General features: G+C 39.6%; 1 protein-coding gene across 2 annotated transcripts in view; it reads right to left on the reverse strand.

Annotated features, from left to right (window-relative positions):
* The window catches only part of MLLT3 (MLLT3 super elongation complex subunit), a 286493-nt gene that overhangs the window by 13139 nt on the left and 250459 nt on the right, over nt 1-22895 (reverse strand). For both annotated transcript variants that reach the window (XM_049635187.1, XM_049635181.1), the window contains exons 6-8: nt 8586-8661; nt 6566-6695; nt 3857-3956 (exon numbers count right to left, since the gene is read on the reverse strand). In XM_049635187.1, the coding sequence (XP_049491144.1) occupies nt 3857-3956; nt 6566-6695; nt 8586-8661 (306 nt within the window). The remainder of the gene's footprint in view (nt 1-3856; nt 3957-6565; nt 6696-8585; nt 8662-22895) is intronic.

Raw genomic sequence — 22895 nt, forward strand, 5'->3', positions numbered from 1 at the left:
TATAGGTGAGATTGCTACACGACGCTCTTCCGGGGGGGCAAGTCGGTCACTGCACTCCCGGGGTCAAAGTGACTAAGGGCTCTGTATTTGTAATGCAACTTTGCTCACTAGGTTTAGAGAGTTCTACCACCTTCTCTTCAGAGCAGAAAACAGAACATTCAGGGCACTTGAGTCCCACCCTACACATTCCGTAAGTGCGACAGCACAGAAGGCCAAACTACATTGAGATCCTAGTTTCTTTCTTCTGAAGCTTCAGTGGCAGGAACAAAAGCTCTGGGTGTCAGTGATCCGCCTCAAGTTACTGAGTGGCTGCCCAGAGAGGGCTCAGTTCATCTTCCTTCTTTGATCTCTCCCTGCTCCAAAATAAACAGCTTTGTCAAAACCTCATTCTGAGAGAGCTGAGCCAAGCTGAAGACAATTGTTTTATTTATGATCATTTCTTATCTTTAAGGAAACGACTCCAGAATATAAAAGTACACAGCACCTTGTCTTCCATGGGCTTATTTCAAACCAGTTTAACTAGATAGACTCTTTAATTTCTTTCAACATGCCTTGCAGGTGGATAGGTAATTTATGATATTCTGAATATTAACTTGGGTCCAATGGAGCACTTCCTTCCCTCAAGGCCCCTCTTCCCTACCCCCTTCTCCTCCACGCTTTCAGCCAAAAAGGATCTGGAATTTTGATTTTGTTTGAAACTCACACATATGGGAGGTTTGTAGTTAAACAAAACAAAGCAAAACACCTCTGGTTAAAATGGCACAGCACTCACTATTATTGCCGACGAGGCTTTACTGAAGGAAACTGCCACCCAGGCTGCCAAGATGCACCGTTTCTACACATGGTGGTCCCAGAAAACCGAGCGAAGATCCTTAATCTGAGGATATGGCTTGAGAATCAGACTTTCAAGATTATTATTTTTTCTGCATCCCTTTGTGAGGACTGACAACTCAATTATTCAGCAGATGGATCCTCTTCTGATGGGTCTTTCATGTTAATGATCGCTAGCAGCTCGTAACAATACTCAGGTTAATTACTTGCTTTGTTGACATGTGGCTCTCTGTTCACTTTTTTTCAATAGTTAGAAAATGTTTGACTCACTTAGCACTTTCCCTTTTCCCTAGTCCCTGGAAGAACTGAGAACGGGTAAGGCAAACTCGGCTTTGCCTGGTAATTTATAGAAATGTGAAGACACACAGCAATGAAGGAAATTCACACTAAGAAGGCCTAACCGTGAAATGGAAGGTTTGTTTTCATTGATTTTATTTGATGGGAAACTTCAAATTCTCATGCATACTTTCAAATGAAGACTGAAAACACATCCGAGGGTGAAATTTAGGGGACTTTTATATTTTTAAGAAATTCTTACTATTTCACTTCATCAGCATGGAGAATAAGATTAGCAATTTTTTAAGAAGTTCCAGAACACGGACTTCAAAGGGATAACACCAAACCTGAACCAATGCAGGTGATTTGAGGGGTTAAGAAACCAATACTAAACAAAGTTTTAAAAACCTTTTCTTGTTCTCTCAGTTCCAAGAATGCTCTAAAGAGATTAGAGCTCTTGTGGTACGTGTATTTCTTACCCTAGACTAGCTCAAAGTGAAAGCATATGGACTTTCTTATTATGCTTATAGGTGCATGGAGGAAGTGACATATAACTGAGTATTCCTGACAGATTGATGATTCACATGTGTGAAGCTACATTTATCGAATAAACATATGCCAAGGAACCAGTGGTATGCTATCTAATTGGATAAAGTAATTTTTACCCTCACCAGATAGATACTATTCATTTTTCAGTCTCGTTTTGCTAGACAGGTTTAAAAAAAAAAAAAAAGTCTGACAAAGAATCCAAACCTTTCCCTGAAGCCCAGACTTGAGCCAAGTCAACTCAAGACTGCCCATCCAGGAAGTGTTCAAGGGCAGTTCTAAAGGCAAGATGGGGGGCTTCAGGAGGGACATACCTCATGCCCCTAACTCCCAACAGTGCCACTCTGGCTGCTCATGAGGGACCCTGGTTCTAATACACACACACACACCACTGGAAGCGGAAATCAGTGCTCCATAGGTTTAAATTAAATATGCAAATATATTCAAAGTCCAAATTCTATTCTTTTGCCAGCTTATACTGAAGCACAAATTTACAAAAGAAACCCAAGTTATCTAGTTAGCCAGCCTAGGGCTCTTCCCGACTGATTGGTGATGATGGTTATATGCTTTAGTCTTCACTTGCCCCTGAAGTGCTTGATGTGTGGTGGGGGCATGGCGGGCACTGGAGGTGGGGGGCCCATGGGTGCGGGGAGGTAGGGTAGGGAGGAAGAATGTACTAACCCCTTGAAGAGCCAGTCTGTAACACAATGAGGCTGGGCTGGCATTCACATGTAGGCCACAAAGAAACTGCAGTTGAATGTTAACTGGTGAGGCAGGCAACACTGATATTATCCCTACTCCACAATGGAGGCTTTAAGTTGCGGGCAAACTTTATAAATGAGGTATTTTAATTTTTACGAGATCTTATGCTTTATGCAAAATTTAAAGAAAACATCGTCAGCTAAAGAATTGCGTTTTCCCCATAAAGCAACGATCACAAGTTCAAGGACAAGGCCGTTTAAAATTGTAGGACACCTGTGAAAAAGAATAATTTCCGAAAAGCACGGTTCTTTTATTTTCAAGTTCATAATATTCATATGAGAACTTGGATTAGGCAATTATTCTAGAGGTCACAGGGAATCTGCCTAGACAAACAGGTAAGAATGGCTTACATAAATGAGTGTATCAACTCAATGCACTATGAGGCTTTTACAATTTCATGCTCCTTGAAATTAGTTTTAGTATTTAAAATATCCCAGTCTTAATCATTTGTTTGACAAAAGCTCTTCATCAGAACTTTCAAAGTTTTGCCTAGACCTTATCCAAATAACTATATTCTGAGTTGACTATTAAATTAATGTCTTCCTTTTGCTCAAGTTAGGACAATGATAATGACCATTATTTACTCTGCATTTTATTAACGATTTCTTACAATCCCAAAGGATGATCTTCTTTCCTGGAGGAGCACACACAGAGACACAGCACCTATACTAATAAAATCTACTCCCATCACCTTAAAGTGCCAAGTAGGTCTGAGCATGACCTCTTGTTCTTCACAAATATATGATTTATCATCCTCCTCAGAAGCCAGCAAGGCAGGTAGTAATATCGCCATTTACAGATGAGGAAACGGAGGATGAAAGATTTAAAGTTGTAAATTACTTCAATTAGTAAAACAAAGAAACAGGTTTTATACTAGCTTCAACAGGTATAGTCTTTCTAATTCATTAGATTAGCCTACTTACTGCTGAGGAGGGGGAAGAACAGACTGAAATCAGGAGCAGCACTTTCTGTCACCATCCCTACCGGCATCCGTGTAATTAACCCATCCGAAGGAACACACTTTTCATGACAACAGAAGTTCTCTTTTACCCCAACTGTGTGTTTATTCTTAGGGTTGTAGATTCCCATTTATTTGATATCAAGAGGGAGGGTTTGTTTTGTTTTTGTTTTTTAATTAAGGGCTAAAACCTTTTCTGTGCTTTGGGGCACATGGGTGGCTTAATCAGTTAAAAACATCTGACTTCGGCTCAGGTCATGATCTCACAGTTTGTGGGTTCGAGCCCCGCGTCGGGCTCTGTGCTGACAGCCTGGAGCCTGCTTCTGATTCTGTGTGTCCCTCTCTCTCTGCCCCTCCCTTGCTGTCTGTCTCTCAAAAATAATAAATAAGCATTAAAAAATAAAAATAAAGTTTTGTGTGCTTTGTAAAAATGATCACACCTAATTTTGCAGAGTCTTGAAGAATGCAAACCCAGCAATTTACCTGGTTGTTGTTGGTTTTTAATAAGGGTGGCGGGGGTTCGTGATGTAGGGGTGAAGAAGCCGAACTGCTTTCACTGTCGCTACCGTCACTTAAGCTAACTCTGAAAAGAAACAAGTCACACGCATCAGTACAGACAGCTCTTAACACATCTAGGGAAACAGGCGCAGAAAGCAAGGAATCCAAACGCTAAATCATTGAAAACTTGTTGTAACTCATACAACTGCTAACACATACTGGCGCTTCCTTTGTATTTGGAACTGTGTTGAGTGTTTTGCCAGCTATTTCTCATTTTAATGACCCTTATTTCGACAGATGAGGAAACAGACTTAGACTAGGTCACCCGCCGAGGGCCAAGAGGTAAAAGTGGTGGCTCTGGGCTTCAAACCCAGGCAATAGAGCCCAAGGCTGGTGTTCAGCCACTATATTTTACGGGCCCCGTTGATCTCCCTGCTCCAACTCCACCCACCTACTGGAGCATGTTACCCAAGCCTGCAGAAGGTCGGCAAAATCAATTTGTAGGTTACTATCCTTCCTTCCGAACCCCCCCTCCCCCGCCACCTCTCGGCGACAGGTGAACACTTCACCAATACGGCGAAAGTACAGGCTGCGGGAGTAGAAACAGTGGCGAAGGAGAATATGTGTCAGTCACACAACAGCCCTGTGTGACTGATAGCTCAGGGGGACATCGAGGATGGGCTGTGTGAAGCCCAACGTGCTAGACCCACGCCAACTATTTCTACTGTGCAGTGATTCAAGGCTGGCCCTGGTTTTGAACACTGATACAACAATTCATTGGAAATCTACTTCAGCAAGACGAAAAGACAGTGTGTTTGGGATACCTGTTTAAAGAACCCTAATATCTTTCAACAACCAAAGATGACAAAAATACAACCCCTCCCCTGTTTTTCTCTTTTCAGAACAAAATAGAATTTTCTTCCAGCCAGAGTACGAGATATTTCTTTATTCTACACTGGTGTATGTATACCCTCTTTCTGAAATGCCCTTCAGAGTCTGTTCCCTCTCCTGGTATACCTAATATAATATTCTTTTCAGAGACAGAAAATGCTCTAGAAATCAGGACAGTTTTTCTTTTGCTGTGAATAGGCAATCACATTCCAGCCCTGTAATATATTCAGATAGACAAGATACAAGATAGGAAATGAAAAGGATACACTGGGACATCCTTTTAGCAAAAACTGATGGAACTTGTTTTTCTTAACTAAATTACATTAATGAAGTGTTCAGTTGAAGCGCTGCTTTAAAATGCTTCTTGACTGAAGTGGTAAGGCTGAGTATTTAAGCTGATTAAACAGTGGGGACTTTACAAGTACAGGGAAGACCAAATGTTACCCAGGCGCTGCTGTGCTAACGGCACATGGCAGGCGGGGGAAAGATGCGGATCTCTAACAACGTGCGTGGCATCAGACAACACGCAAGCGTGTGGGATTTGACCTGCACGGACTCAGGGGAAGGGGCACCAACGGGGTGAGCCTCCACAGTCACAGAACATCTAGATTTTCTAAATAACAATCACTGGAAATTGGCTCAATAGGTCATGCGTTTTTCATCAGGTAAATGTGAGAGCAGTCAGGGTTTGGGGCTGTTATAAAATATGCTCACGGCCACATTCTGGTCCTTTTTTAGGTCCTTCTGTCCTACCCTTTAGTTTACTTCTTGGCAGATTAAACAATTCTAAAGGGAAATGTTACAAAGCCAAGGCCATAAGGCTCCTTATTTTCTCCTATTCAAAAAAAAAAACACAGATCGATGAGTTTGGGGGACAAGGTAGAGGAAGAGGTATTGAGGGTAAGTACTGAGTGGCCACACGGAAGAATCACCGAGAGGTCTGAGAGGGCATATACTCCAAGGAGCCCTCCTCCAAGGACGCTGAGGAAATACCAATTAGGAAACACATGATCTGTCCAGTTTGGGTTAAGATGGTATTCTTTTAAGGAATTTTAGGGCCTTTTACACAGTAATGGGTAATGGGAAAAGATTTAATGCGAAGTATTATAAATGTAATTGGATTTTAAGTTCAAGTAGATTCATATTTTTTCTACTCAAACACATTAAAGTAAGCATGCCTATTTGTTTTCCTCGTGATAAAGAAATAAAACCCTCAAGGCAATTTCAAGTTGACTATTAATTATAAGTGACATGAATTACCATCTTCTAATGTGGAATTATGCCTCACAGCATTAAAGCTACTTAAGGAACCTAATTGTCAGCACACTTAAAAGGAATTTATTTTCTGGAAAACACACACAGGTGATCCTAGTTTTAATTAGGTCACACACATAATTCACTGGAGCCAATTACTATTTCCAGCTACAAACAGCAAACATGTTTCCTTAAATTCTGAGACTATAGCAACGGATTTACTATGCACATTCTTCAAATGAGAACGGAGTTTACTTCAGCTGTCAGTCCTGCTACCTTGACGTATGCTTTCAAGAACAAGGACTCCTAATAGGACGTTTTCCCCATAGAATGTTTAGAGGAAAAACCTCTGCTCCCTGAGAAAAGGGATACAGAGTTCCCTGTAAAGGTGAATATAAGCACGCCAAGGGGACCCAACGGACACGAATGTGACCAGTTACCGCAGGCACGGGGTTTGGTGTTTCACACCTTTGCTGTGGTTCCACTGGGAAGGCTAGGGAACGGGCAGGCTTCCACCGCAGGGAGCTGCACCCCTGGGAAGTCACTCACCTGCGGCTTCGGCTGCCTCCTCTATTTACAGGTCTCTCCATCTCGGAGTCATTGTCATTATCCTCTGCCTCATCTGATTCCTCCTCATTGTCATCCGAATGTAGATCTTTCATTATGGACCTTAAAGGACCTGAGGAATGACAGTAAACACAATCAATCACGTGACTTCAAGCACACTTAGTCATATTAGACACACAGGACTGCTCACCAGCACTGAACACTGGTCACAGAAAAAACAAACAAATCCATTATTATATATACTTATACAATTTACAAAACAAATTTGGTAGTTTCGGGAATGTCATATCTAACCAAAACACTATTGTTTTCAGAACAGATGCCCCAGGATGTTCATCGGAAAATCTCTATTTCCTAGGAATGTGTTACTGTGTATTTGTTTTCTCTAAGAAAAATTACATCTAAAAAGGAACAGAAAGGTCTATTAGTAAATTGAATGTTTTGTTAGGTTAATCCATGTATTGAAAAGTTGAGGCTAATAAATCACCATGGTTGTAACTTGTTCTTGGCAATGCAGCCTTTGTGTGGTAGTTTTTGATCTATTAAGGTTTAGCTGTTCCTTTTATTTCAAGGTCAATTTCAGGTCAAGCAAGCATTTCAGTCAAGTTCAGATTATAAAGTATGTCAATTCCATGGTGTAAGGTCCTATCTCTGATCTTCATATTGATCTTGGACACCAGGTCTTGGGCAAGCAACAATGTTGTGCAGCCAATTTTTATTTTGCTTAAGAAATTCCTGGCAAAATACCAGCATATATTTACATAAATAAAACCATGCAATAAATCAGATGCCCAGAAAATTCAAGAGAGTATCCAGCATAAGATGGGACAGAGAGAGAGAGAGAGAGAGAGAGAGAGAGAGAGAGAAAGCCATAACTAGTTTTATTCTTGAACAGGACATAACTGGGGGGAGGGGGGGAAGGAAAAAAAATTCAGATTCAGCATGGCTTATTTTCATTTGACTGCTCTAAATGTGATGAAAACAAGACCACTCTCTTTAATGTTAAAGAAGACACTGTGGAGGCAATCAAGAAAGTGAGAGAGGCATTTTTATTCTGGATTAGGCGAGTCCTAAAGTCTAATCTATGACATAAATATCTCAGCTATCACTAAGTCAGTTCTAAAATAAGCGTTGATTCTTCGCAATCTCACACTCTGCAAAACCCAAATGTCTCTGCTTTTGTAGTGGGCTTATATCTTTGGAAGTGAGTGTAACAAGAAATTTGAGTAGCCAAAATGGTCAGTGTCTTTTATTTTTTTCCTGGAAGCTTAGCCTTAGCCCAAATACATACAACAATTTAATCCTTTTCAAAACACAGAAGACCATCAGGAATTGAGTATGGTCAATGAGAAAGGGAAAGTGCAACATGATGCCCAAAACCAAATTATTCCTTGATACGATCTCACTTTTCATGTTTAAAAAAAAAAAAAAAAAAAAAAAAAAAAGAGACCTTATTTGAAGATTTCCACACATGGAAATGTGTAAAATACACATTTAGTTAATGTTCTGGTTTAAACATGTTAGATTTCTTTACATTTAAATCTCTTTATTTTAAAGTTCAACTAGAGGGAAAATATGTTTTAAAGACAGCAAATTAACACTTGCCAAAGAAAACAGGTCTATTAATCTGTAGAAGAAATAAGTAAATAAAATGAAAGACATCCAGGAGGGAGAGTAAAAACCTATTTCTCTATGTCGCAGCCTCTCAACTCCAGCTTTTGCTATTGTATTTCCTTGGGGAGCTCCCTGGAATGGGCTATGTCTATAATCCTTTTGTAAAATGGGACTCTGAAGGCAGGGACTGGAAAAGGGGGAATTTCTAGAGGCCGGCCTCATACATCAGAACAATACTCCAGTTCATTCCTAGGGGAAATAAATACAACTGCATAAAAGCCAAGTTACCATTCAAATAATAAAACAGTAGAAAATAAGGCCATAAATCAACTCATTAAGATGTTTTATGAGAAAAATGTCTCCCAGTTTGCCTGGGAGATACTGATACCTTGTTGCCTTGTCTGGGATGGTGTGAAGCTGGAGCTGGAACTGGAGCTGGAACTGGCAGGACTGGGCTGTTCAGACTTGAAAGAAGAAGAGAAAGCCATAATCAATACATTGGGGGGGGGGGCATCACACATCCAAAATTAAAAACAACATTGTCGCCCCCAAATATTCTGCTCTTCAAAAACAGTCTGGCACTGCGTAAGAACAATGGCAACACAATGCATTCGGCCAAAAGCGGTGACACAGGAGAGTCACGCTGTCCTCTGTGTTTTGTCCGCCATATTTTTACTAGACGCAGAAACAAGTATACAAATTCAAGGATGATAAGACAAACACCTGGGTGCTACATGAGGGAAGAACCTGGCTTTGATTTCACGCCCGTGTTTACTGCTATCCAAATGTCCTTCTAAAAGATTACCTTGATTGCCCTTTCTGCAATGTTTGATGGACTCAACCGGTTAAAACATAGTGGTAATGAGGCCAAGGTCACTGGTTCAATCACATTATGAGCCAGTTAATTTCACTCTGGTCCAAGGCCATGACCCAACCCTAACCCCATTCATCCACAGTTTGCAAATAGAGGTAATGTTCACAAGGAGATCTGGCCAAGTCTCACAAATGAGTCATGGGGAAATGTTGCCACCACTTTAAAAAAAAAAAAAAATTAAAAACAAAAGGCACCCTTTAATTCCACAGCCTACAGATGCAGGGAGAAAGCATCATACACATGTCCCACTCCTTCACCATGGACTCTCCTCATCCTCTAATACCCAGGACAAATGCCACTCCCTCCCTGGCCTGTCCAACTCACAGGTGTCTTCCTTTTCCAAACCCACTGAAAACGTGGCTCTCATCTGTTTGCTTCTGTGATATGCTGCAGTGTCGCGTGACCTGTGATGTATGTGTCTTTTCCCTCCAGCAGACTGCGGGGACTTGAAAAGGCAGGGGTGCGGGGGTCTCTCTGGTGCTTCTTGTTATCACCTCATACTTAGCATCAAGCACTGCATACAGCAGGCACTCTGTATCTGTGACTGAAGGCAGAGCATCAGGCCCTCTGTTCCACCATCTGCCACTTTCTAGAAGGCTTTGCAGTAGGTAAAAACGGGAAGAGCAAATGCATGGACAGAACAGTGCAAAGAATTTGATCATACCATCAACACAGTCGAATTTTACGGATTTAGGCCAAATTTAACATAACTTACTGTTGGTACATTTGGCTGCAAGAGTGGGCTATTTCCACCCACTTTCTAATGTGCTCACAGCCTCACCTACACACTCATGTTATCCGAGAAAAACATGAGGTCTTTTCATGTACAGGACCTATCTTCTTTCTACGTTGCTCAGTGGGCGCCCGAGTTATCAGGGCCACGTGGAAGACAAACTAAGAGCACCAACGGAAGCCGCTCCATGAGGAGAACCTCAGTCCCATCGATAATGCAGTTTCCTCACCACCGACTGTTCCATCTCCCTGCCCCCCACCGACTCCCAACCCCCTCCTCTCCTGGCAACACCGAGATCCAGACTCAGACACAAGGAAGCACTTTCAGGCCTTCCAAATGCACACTTCACGTCCTCGGGCTGGATGGGAAAACAGGTGTCAGCAGTTTACCACTCATCCCGCAGGAAAAGAGCCAGACAGGATCTCTAATGAGCAGCAGGCGGCCACCAACCCTTCACCACTGCAAGAGGTACCGGAGATGTGCCGTACGATGTCCTCCACGCTGTTGTCTGTGGCCCACACACAAGGGGTGGTTCACGAGCACAAACGCCTGTGTGAGGCGCTCTTCGTGTCTGCTGAGTGGCGCGTCCACTGTCGAGCCACAAAGGTGAGCTGCCCACCACACGGGGCGTTGGGCTAGCAGTCGTGTGCAATGCCCAGCTGCAAAACATTTCCCCTGGGCGCCGTGGAGCACTCCTTTTCCTCTCCACGGCGCTCTTTTCAGCCATGAAAAGTGTCTGCAAATGGTATTCTTTTGAGAGTTCTGGAAACCATGTGGGAGCCAAAAAGGAGGTTTCCTTACAAGTGAGTGGAGGGAGCTCTAGGTCCCTCTCCTGCCGGACCAGTTGCACCGGACTCAAAGGAGCCGTTCTGCCAGAGCTATTTGCTGAGAGTGACATTAATGGGGCAAGCAAGAGGGGATGGTGGCCATCTCTCCAACCACCCCCTGCCAAACTTGATCCATCTGCCTCAAGCATCATGCCAGGGCCAGAACCAAACCTGCAGGCAGCCTTCTTTTAGCTTCTTAACCACAAACAAGGTTAATAATTCCACAGTTACCATCAGAAAATTGACCAAGAGTAAAGAACAGAATACAACAGGAGAAAAAGGCTTTCGTTCAATGTTTATCATTAACACCACGCCTGATCCGCAAAGGATTTAAGGGCGATAGTGCTTAATTCACTGCAAATATGAACACAGAAAGTTTAAAGCAACAGAGGTGAATGGAAAAGGATACAATGTTGAATGCTGGACAGCAGATTTCAATGTCCTGGGAGCTTTTTGTAACCAGAACAGGGATTTGTGGTTTGGGAGCCAAGGAGACCCCTTGGGATGATCAAAGACAGTGAGTCTCCCACTTTCATGGGCATTAGAATTACCCGGAGGACTTGTTAAAACACAGACAGCTGGGTCCGACTCCAGAGTTTCTGAGTCAATAATTCTGGAATAGGGATGAGAACCTGGATTCCATAAAAGTTCCCAGGTGACGCAGCTGCTGTTCTGGGGACCAACCCGACTTTTAAGAACCGCTGATCAAGGATCCAGAGATTCATAGCCATGGATATTCATCAGAATCAGTTAGGGGGGGATTCTATACATATGTAAATTCTGACTCAATGGGTTTGGTGTGGCGGGTTGGGGCATATTTATATTGTAAAAGCTCAACAACCGGTATTAATGAAAATTCCAAGCAGAACACCACTGATACTAGGTTAATCATTTCTCTCCTTCTAAACGCAAAAGCATGTTTTGGAAAGAATCTTAAATTTATGAAGGCGGAAGAGAAAAAAAATGCATCATGAGAAAAAATAGAAACTGATTGATGTTTCTAGAAGTAGCATCCTTGCCTTCTCATCAAAGTGTTCTGCAAGAAAAGCACCCTGAAAAAAATGCAGTTACCACTCAATAAAGACACTTAAGAAGCATGTACAAAAATCACGTCATAGTGGGTGGGCCTTAAACTTACCTAACCAGACCACAGCAGAATTCGACTCGATGTTAACTGCTCAAAAAGCTATTCTGCTATTAGATGGGGCTGACACAGTCTTACAGTTTATCACATCCAACAAGCAACAGCAAAAAAGCGTTGCTCACTTTAAGTCTGTATTTTATTTGAGAATAAAATCAGATTTACTCTCCAAAAACACAAATCAAGGATGACTTTATAAATGAGGAAAGGTTGGTTTTTTTTAAAAAAACTGTTCACCATAGAGCTAGATTAAGATCTTTACAGACCCCAAGGACTGAAAAGATCATTGCTTCCTCTTGTCCCCTCCTTACATGTATATGTGCCAAAGCCTAAGTGTAAGGGAACCTCAGTGAGGTTCTGATTATTTCCATTACTAATTGGATACTTGTTTTTGAAATATCAAAATCTGCCCCACTAAAAAAAGTTTTGGCCTCTTCCTGTTTAGGCCCAAAGGACACATGCTTAACTGACCTCCTAAGTTCTCAAACACCAGACATGAAGTTTAAACAGTGTGTTCCACAGGGACCGAAGTCTGGGCTTAAGCACCTCAAGTTCTATGACACTCATTATCATATCAAGCATTCACTGAGTGTTAAACTTGGGAATCTCTCTCACCTTGCCTGCTCAAGCCTTTCCCAATATCTAATAAAAACCTGACTTTATTCAGATAAAAAACAATCATCTCAATTTCTATTGCTTCAGCATTAAGGTCCTCAGAGAGCGAGGGCACTGAACCTCAGGTGGAAGTGATAATGTTAAATTGTGCAATGGAATCAAAATCCCTAGCCCACTACTGTTACAGGGCTACCTAATCAACATCTGGTTGCTACTGTTACTTACAATAGACCCCATAGTCCTCTTTTGCCTAAAACAAGATCTATCTTTACTACCAAAACAATGGGCCTACCAAGATTTGCAATGGAATCTTCAACATTAAATGGCTATGCGAAATCATTTTATAATGGATTTTCTACGGAGGATTATTTTTGTTCAAGACGAGTAAGAAAAACCACATGTTTACAACTCGTACGAGTTAAGTGCTTCAGAAGAGAACACCTGTCAAGGCAGGTCACGCGAGAGGGCTTGTAAATCTGGCATTGTTTCTTACGCTGGGAGCAAGGCTTCCTCCTTAGGTGATCAGAAGGCAGAAGAGGCCATCTTTTCTCAGAGGCCGCTGTATTTCTGAACAGAATTTCAGCTTGATCTTTAAAGCAATCAAAATAAAGAAAAAAGGGGGAGAATAATATATGCCTTTTTTTTTTCTTCAGCAGAAAGGGAGAGAATATAACTAGTTAAACAGAAATGATTTTAGATACATTGCTACTTGTTTTCCACAAAATTTCTGCCTTGCTGAGTAAAAGAAAACACAGAGCCTGCAATAAAAATGATCTTTTTTGCACAAATATCCAGAAAGACTGTGTCAAGGGTGAGTGCTAAACAAAGAAATCACAAATGTAATACACTTTATTTATATCTCTATCAACTTTTGTGACTAGAGTACTAGGTTCTTGTCAGTTTAGTGCTTCCTTCACTAAAAATTAATAATCATCTGACACTTTTTTTCCTCAGCATATAATACCATTTAAATTTTTTTTAATGTTTATTTTTGAGAGAGAGAGAGATACGGAGAGCAAGTAGGGGAGGGGCAGAGAGAGAGAGAGAGGGAGACATAGAATCTGAAGCAGGCTCTAGGCTCTGAGCTGTAAGCACAGAGCCCGATGCAGGGCTCAAACCCACAAACCATAAGATCATGACCTGAGCCAAAGTTGGTTGCTTAACCGACTGAGCCACCCCGGCGCCCCAGCATATAATACCATTTAAAAGACTATCTCATTTATGATGGATGTTAACTGAACTCACAGTGGCAATCATTTCACAATATATCCACATATCAAATGATTACAATATGCGCCTTAAACTAATACAATTTTATACGTCAACTGTATCTTGATATAACTGAAAAAAAATAAGACTACCTCATTTAGTCTCTCTTCTATAAGAAACTGAAGACAATCCAACTCAACTTTCAAATATACACTTAATTCATTTTTAAAGAAAAATGACATATCCATTTTAAACAATTATGGGAAATGTTCATTACAGGAGTGTAGTCTCTTACCAAATTTCCACTGATAGGTAATATATTGTGATAGGTATGTCAACAACAGGTAAGCTTGCAGGCAAGCAAAGAACTAAGTATTAAAAAGTTGTGAAATAACACGGATTAAGTTAATCTCACAAGAATGATGCAAGAATTATCAAAAGGGCAGACATGAGAACTTTTATTTTCATTTGATTTTTACACTAATAACCGCTTCAAAATAAACATGCTAAAAGAACAAAACTTTATTATATAGAAAGATAATATATTTTTGTGTCACTCTATCTATCGTATTATTTCCTTTGCTTGACCATTAGAAAGGCAAGTGTTACGGACTGAATGTGTTCTGCTAAAATGCATATGTTAAAGGCCTAAACCCCCACAGGATGGTATTTGGAGATGAGGCGTTTGGGAGGTAATTAGGGTAATTTGGGAGGTCATGAGGGTGGGGCTTTCATGATAGGATTAGCGCCCTTATTTAGAAGAGACACCAAGAGCTCTCCTGACCAGCATGTGAAGACACAGTGAGACGGAGCTGTAAGAAAAAAAACCCTCACAGGGGAACCAAATCAGGCAGCACTCTGAACTTGGCCTTCCCAGCCTGGAGAACATAGGAAATCTGTTACGTAAGCCACCTACTCTGTGGTATTTTGTTACAGCAGCCCAAGCTGATTAAGACAAAAGGGCATATTTTTTATCCCCATTTTACTGATGGTGAAACCAAAGCACAGTAAGATTAAGCGGCCAGTAGGTAACAGTCAGGAGGATTAGCATCCAAGTTTTCTGACTTCTAATCCAGTTCTCTTTCCACTTACACCTTGAAAAAGCAGAATTAATTTAAAGCAGTGTTCTGAACACACTAACACCCTGTGATAACACTAGTCAGGGAACAGAGTTTTCTATGTCACTGTCGAAGCTGCACTGAATATCCTTCTGTCCATGAGGGACTTCTTGTGATCGGTACCCAAAACAAACCAGTGATAAAACCCTTCATCCCTGGGTCTGAATGTGCCTGTGTCAATTGCTTCTAACATTTGTCCAATCAACACTACAACAGATCCTTGCTACTCCCCTCACTAGTTCAGTAAGTTTTGCTTAAAACAGCAAGGAGTTTTCTCCTAGAATGGCCCTGATCCTCTTGACATTGGTACTGATCAAGAAGACTGACATCAGGCGACACGCTACGATCCTTTATTTACCTTCTAAAGTGATCTACTCTTGTTATTCAGCTCTTCTATACAATCCATACATAACCCTCGGAAAAAAAAAATAGATTTAATGTTTTAAATAATCTGCCAACAGGTCTTTCTTTGAAAACAAAGAGAAAGTGGGGAAAGGACACCGGAATAGGAAGCTACAACTTTTATTGCTTAACAGTTACTCAAGCCTGTGACCAAAGGGTTGGCAAACCCTCCCCATTTGCAGGTATTATGACAAATGAAATGAACTTGATGTTAAATTGTAAGTGTATTTAGCCTGCAGGGCCCTTACATTTTCAAAAGCTATTGTCATGCCTGTCATTTTCTGGTAAGAGAGCAAGATCCTAAGAACTGCCCTCTCTCCTGTTAGCAAACCAGAAGCCTTATTTCTGTTACATATCCCACTTACGGACAAAATCATCCTGGAAGCCCAGATAATTGGCTTTAGATTGTGGTGCCTCTGTTTTGAGCGTTTGCCGCCTTCTTCCTTATTATTGTCACCTTCACTGTTATTATTAAATGCTGTCATCATTTGTACCCATCACCCCCAGTCTGAGAACACAGAATCCCATTAGGAAATGAAATGGCCTTGGGGAACAAGGGCCTATAAATCTTTCCACGAGACCCTTTTCCACACTTAGGGATGGCTATAATTTTCTTTTAGCTTCCTCTCTTTTAAACACAAGAGCCCCAACTCTTTTATCATCACCAGTTGTACTTGGAAGGCTGCTACTGACTATTGTGGCCAGAACATATGATCTTCCAAAAAATCCGGTTGTGGCAGGATGGTGTATATTCCAGATGTGTGCCCCAAATCACACACTTGTTAAGAGCTTTAGGAATGAGAAATTATCTGGAAACAGACCATTTACAGTTGCACTCCCTCTAAGCATGTTGTTATTCCGTGAGCAAAGACCATGTGCATAGAAGTTGTGTTTCACAACTGGCCATAAAATATACCACTGGGTTGTTAAGTCAGAGACTTATCTTTTAACTGCTCGCTCTCTCTCTCTCTCTCTCTCTCTCTCTCTCGTGTATTTTGAGGATTAGGGTAGAGAAAGAAAAAAGTTACAAGTGACAGGGTTTAGAGCTGTAATGCCTCACAAAAGAGAAAGAAAAAAAAAAGGTTTCCTCACAGAATTGCCCCATAATTAACCACTATTGAAGGGGACCACTGAACATTAGAACACCATTGCTCATCAGTTAACAATAAGATCCTGAAACTGTTGTCAGAACAACTATTCAGTTCCTTGTGAAATAACCCACCTGTGCAGTGCAGGAGACGCCTGAAATATTGTAAAAGTATTGTTGCATTCTTTCGCCATATAAGGGCAGTGTTGAACAAAGTCCTAAAAGTATGTCATATGCTGTTGTAACTCTCAGTTTTGGATTATAAAACTTAAAATATTAAAGTAAGTTAAATAGAATGAGTTCAGGGTATCAAAAAGATGTAATTAATTGAAATGAAGTAAAGCACAGATACACCTGAAGAGATCATCTGTCAAGACATCAAACTGCATTTTCTCATTAACTTTAGACCTTTTTTAAAAAAATGGCTTACTTTAAAACGGCCATAGCGCATGTGATGGACAGCTATAGAACCTTTATAGTCTTACACAAATGTCAAGAAGTTTTATTAATTTTAATCTTTGGACATCTTAGAGAATTTCCCCCATTAAATGTGAAGCTTAGATTTACTATCCTAGCAGCAGCATCAAGACTCCATTTTATTTGCTAAGACCTTTCCTTCCGTGGTACTTTGACTTCCAAAATAACCAAAGTCCACTGGGGAAAAAGTATTGATTTAAAACCATCCGATCATCACCAGGTCAAAACGCAACATTTCTCATTATCAGTCTATGATTTATATCACAAAGATTGCTGATAGTTGCAAGCATTAAGTCTTTACACACCCATATCTCCCTAATTAAAATAACAGTGTGCTTTCCAGGTAACACACTGAATCCCTTTCTTCTGGATCAGCACTCCAAAGTTCCATGGGGGTGGGTATGTGCATGCATGTGCATGTAGATGTATGTAAGATAATCCGTGGGGGTAGAAGAAAATAATAGAACCCTTACTTATTTTCTTTTTAATTTTTCCAGTATTTGTATGTGCCTTCTTGTACGGAATGTTAGCACAGTCACTGCTACAATTTAGAAATATACATACCTTGGGGATACAAGTTTATCGAGAGAGATGAGCTTTAACCTCAACTCTATAGAGAATTATCAGCTTGAATTCTGTAATTTGCCTGCTCAAATCTTAATTATATCACATAGATTACAAATTCTGGAGTGATAGGTGCTAAATACACAAGGCAGTGTCATATCAGTTTATTTAGAGACCATCCAGATTTTTGTATTTTATATTTTACACTCAAAATTTACTTAGAGCTTAAATTTTAACTTTGAAGTTAAATAGAAATACTCTAACAAAGCTCCTTGTCAAATAAGAGGTAACACAGACTTATTTAAAAGATGTTAAAGTGCACAAAGATCTTAAAAACTCAACACAAAATGCTTAACATGACCTCCCCGCAATTTGAGATTATCTTTACTGTGGGTCTGTCTGATAATTTTATAGTGTTTGCTGAAAATTACACACTAAGGGGAACTGAAAATTTTATAAACAGCCTAACATCTAAATATGCTATACTTACATTCGCTTCTATCTAAAGTGTTAAGTACTAACACAAAGTTGATAAAAATAAAACGCTCTTTAAGAATTCCCCTCTTTAATGAAAACAAATGAAAATAGCAAAAACACAGCCATTTAAGAGATTGTTCTCATGTGAACACATTAGGAGGTGGGGGGTTTTTGTTGTTGTTTTCTTCTTAATGTACCCCCTTAAAAACTGTGGCATTTGGGATCAACACATTCCCTATTAGTAATATTAAATTCTTGTCAAGAACAGGAGGAAAGCTACTGCTTATAAGACTCTAAAGGAACCTACACTTCCATGCACACATATAAGCCCAACAGTTGCTTTTCTTCATAAATCAATCTATTGTTGCACCTCATAATGAGAAGGCAGATTTACTGCCTTTTACCGCCTTTTCTCACCATCAGAAAGATGCCTATTTGGGTAATAGGACGTTTCTCTTCTTCAAGGGTGTTTGGGATTAGGGAGGCAGGGGCAAGAACCTTTAACATCTGCTCCCTTCAAGTGAATGACACCTCCAGTTCTCACAGCCGGGATGCTGAAAAGCAAATGCCCATAAGTTGACAAAATTCTCTAACTTGAAGAAGCACAACTCTTTAAATATACTGAAGACACAGCTCTAAAACGCACATGTGGGATTTGAAGGTTATACTGTAAAACTGTAAAATGTATCATTTTGCTTGCTAACATTGTAATTCAACTGCCATAAAATCATCATCATAGAACAATAGGAGTTTTGGAATAAAGACCTTTGACTCCATTATCGTGAATTTTCTCTAACTCCGAAAACACATCTAAAGTACAGGCTGGTAAGACTTTAATCATTTGTGATCTCAATATTGTACAGTAAAAACAAGATAGTTTATAATATAGACTAACATTCTTCTGGTTTTATTTACTTATTTTTCCCTTAGGGAGAAATATTTAAGAATTGTGAACTTTAGACTTTAATTTAAAAACAAGAGAAAGGCACTCAACAGCATCTAATTCCTAACCATCTGCCTGTTAAAAATACACACACACACACACACACACACACACACACATGTACGCACCCACTCACTCTAGTTAGGCTAAACATTCTCAGCAAGTAAGTAGATCTTGATGGATCTAAACAGAAGTTTCAGTAATCATAGTTCTACTTTTGGAAACATTGCTATCTTTAACAAGCATCATGATTCCTACTCGCAAATGCAATCAACCACAAATTAAAAGCAAAGAGGCACCAGCCACTACAAATAAATGAAGTGGGGCAGGTACTGGATTCAAGAAGAACCTCTATTTTTGGACAAAACTACATGATGTCTTGTGTCCGAGAATATGGCGTATTGCCTAGCGAGCTAGGCTTCTTGTTACTTTGGGCTATCTTTTGTCACTTAAGCAATGCTTTCTGACAGTTTTACAGGCTGTTATCCCAAGGACTTCAGTATTTATGGCCTTTATTCGCTTGGGCTTTCTGCTCTTATCCACTGGTTACTAATCACTAAATAGATTTTTTTTTTTTTTATGGGACTGAAATTAGCTCAAAGGACGTCCTTCAACAATGGCAGCTCAGGACAGCACCGGCTAAAGGTCTTCTCCTCGGCCCTCTTCCTTGCTCTCTTCAATTTTCTCTTCCTTACAGACAAGTTAATGAGGATTCAGATTCACACTGTTCAATTAGAGCCACAGCACACATGATTTATGGCATTCTCAGAGGATGGTTTGGAACTGCTTCTGAATTGATCCTCAGAAACGCATTCAATTTCAATATCTCAAGAATGATTTAAAGACCCACACTTGTTTTTTTTAATCTTCATGAAACAAGAGCATTCCCTACTCGTACAATCATTATTCAGGAAAAGCTCAATTCTAGAATCCTTAACCATACCCATCCAGGCATGCATGTTTCAAATACATACATTTTATTTTAAAACTTTAGCACATTTAGCTTATCATATGGCAAATTTCTTCCTATAAAGACTACTTATCACCTTTTTGTCCACTACACATAAAAGACCAAGTGCTGAAAAGCAAGTATAAAACACAGACTCTTCTTTCCACTTAATTACATTTGACTTAAACATCTCCTAAGAGATTGGTTTTTATCTTATAACAATGTGAAATGTGTAACAGGTCAAGTCCTCTTTACCAGCTGACTGCTCGAAACCTGAAAGGCAAATTAGTCTAGAAAGCGGTGTTTTCTTATCAACTAAAAACCTGAAAGAAAATTAGAAATACCGATATTATTCTCATAAACTTCCTGATGAACTAGGCAAACTGCACAATTCCCCGAGTGTGGGCCAAGCAGTGGGGGAGGGAAGTGAGGGAAGGCGAGAGGAGCTGCCTGTGAAGCAAAAACTAAGGCTCTGCTCACTGCTCTAGAATAGAATTTACTAAATATGACTCTTCCTGGAATGAAAGGGAGTTATTATGATCAGCTTCTGTTTTCTCTGAAATTATGCTGGAATGAAAACATTTAAAAAGGAAATGCTATTCCAAAAAAAAAAAAAAAAGCTTTCTTAAGTCTTTAGATATTTCCATGCCTGGGTAAAAACCGTATGTTCTACCCCATCAGAAAAAAATAATTTTAATTTACGAGATTAGTATTTACATGAAATTACTTTGCCCACTTATATAAAACATTAACTATTTGGACACCTAGAGACCCATAGGGTAAATTCTCCTGGAATATAGTTCCAGGGAAATTTATTTCTGCCAATGAATGTCCGCTCATTCTGATATCCCAACATAAAACTACATAACTCTCATACTTCTCTAGGATAAAAATGGTAGACCTTATTGCCCATGTATAAACTTTGCCCAACTCTGAATAAATCCTATGTTCTTTAAATTTTGTTACTACTTAACTTGGTTTTTGTCACATATATTGTTTTCTCATATATATTAATCTGTAAGGCAACTTCCATTCAAACAGGCAGACAGTATAACTATGAAACAAACTGACAATTAAATACATGTATTTGTGTAAGAATCTGCATAGCAATAATTTTTTTAAAAATAAGACCATCTCTCTGGGATTATCAAAAGATATTAAGGAAACACTGTAATCTGTAATTAAGAGATAACTAATTTTTATCAAATCCTCTAGTAGTTAGATGACAAGTGTTATTTTTCAGTAAGTTAAATTTTACACTGTTTGCTTTTATATCTAAAAATGTGTGAATGGGGAAAGAAAAACATTTGGAGGTATGGCTTTTCAAAATATGATAAGCTATATAATTATGATAAAATGAAAGACCAGTATTATTCTTTTCTGGATGAAAAGATTCATTTCAGATTAGTAAGATTTTTACAAATCTAATCCTTAGCTTTCTTTAAGAAAATAAAAGGAAGTCTATACTATTACAATCATGAGTAGAAGAAACTTCAATATGTATAACTTCTAACTTCTTTAATATGGACTTGGACAATTCCCGGGTAGATAAAATACATGTAAATGCTTGGAAGTCAAGGGAGAACAGTACCTTTTTTTTTTCTACCTTAAATCAGTCTGAGGGAAAAAACGCACATCAGGGTTCCATTATATGATGATGTATTAGAAAATCATCCCTATTTTATAAACTTCTCTAATTTTTTAATTAGATCGATGCGTGCTATATGCAAATTAGTGACCTAAAATCAGTAAGGTTTTCCTGAATTCTTCTATAAAGAGAAACCCCCTGTGTCTTCCATTCATCTCCTCATGCTTACCCCCTTCTTTCATTACCTTGTAGAACATCGTAGAAGCTGTCTTTCCTATGAAGTTGCTGCTCACCGTAAATAAACTTTACATACAGCTGGCCTTTAAAAATCAGAAATACAGCAAGCAAAGAAATCATCCTCACCTCTTTTAAAAGAAAACAGAGTAGCCCTCAGGAAAACAGAAGTGCCCCAAAGTGCAAGGAGTTGAGAGCTGTTAAGAATGATCCTCTTGAAAAGAAAGAAGTCTCCTTAGGCACCCACATGTATATTTAGATTAGAATGGCAGTTTAAATGACAGCAAACACATGGTCATGACTTCCCAATTGCTCATTCATCCAACACACACACACAGGCTAATCAGAAGCAAACATCCACCCCAAACTGTTTTAGAAACTGGCTTCTTCCATCTGATACTGCCCTATGTGTGGTGAGCACACATTCTGCTAGAGAGATCAGATGTCAAATACTTAACTCTCTCTCCTAGTACACTGGGATCTTGAGCCTAATGAGGCTTTAGCATTCTAGAACATTTCTCTAAAGTAACTCCGACTTACCAACTTAGGTCAGTTGAGTAAACCCCCTGTTCTAGCCCGCAGTTTTATGAAGCACATGGTAAAGAAATGGCCATTTCAAGGTTCGAGATCTATTTGTCTCACAAGTATTGAAACTGTACGACCTGCCCATCCTATCAGTAATACACTCCTATTCCGTCAACAGAGCAAAGTCACTGCAGAGATCATGTTTTTGTGTACAAATAAAGGGTGGTAGGGTTAAAAGGTGGAAATACTGAACATGAACTTTAAGCTCCTATTCATTAGTGGGGTTCCCATAACATTTTCCAGTAAACAAGAAGAAAAAAAAAAGAGCAAACACAGAGGGCACTGTTTGGACACGGCTATGAACTACACCTACAACACTGCTGTGTCATATAGATGTGTGTGTGTGTGTGTGTGTGTGTGTGTGTGTGTGTGTGTGTGGTATATGTGCACATTTATTGAGATTCATCTTCAGTAAGATGTGTTAGTAAGTGAGATGCAGACAGCCAAGTGTAGTTACTGGCTCTGTGATAAAAGGATAGACTATAAAAAATGGCAAGCAATTTTAAAATAATTATAGCTTACTTTTGGCATGAATTTTGTGCTTAAACCTAAGTGTCAAATACTTTGAACACTCAAAGGCTATAGGGTGAAGGTAAAAAGAACAGAATAATATAATGATCTGGGGTCAGGTTCTAGAAACATTAGTCCTGGGGTGAATCCTGATTCCACCACTTTCTAGCTATGTGACCTGAGGCAGGTAACATTATCTCTCCAGGTGTTGGGTTCTTCATCTCTAAAGTGGGGGGGAAGGGGATGAAATTAACAATGTACTAATTCCCACTGTTAGTATGAGAATACAGATAATGTACATAAAGCATGAAAATAGAGCATTAAATAAACGATGTCTAAGTAGCTACTGTTATCAATAATAACAA

The sequence above is a fragment of the Panthera uncia genome, chromosome D4 (assembly GCF_023721935.1).
Source record: "Panthera uncia isolate 11264 chromosome D4, Puncia_PCG_1.0, whole genome shotgun sequence".
Lineage (NCBI taxonomy): Eukaryota > Metazoa > Chordata > Mammalia > Carnivora > Felidae > Panthera > Panthera uncia.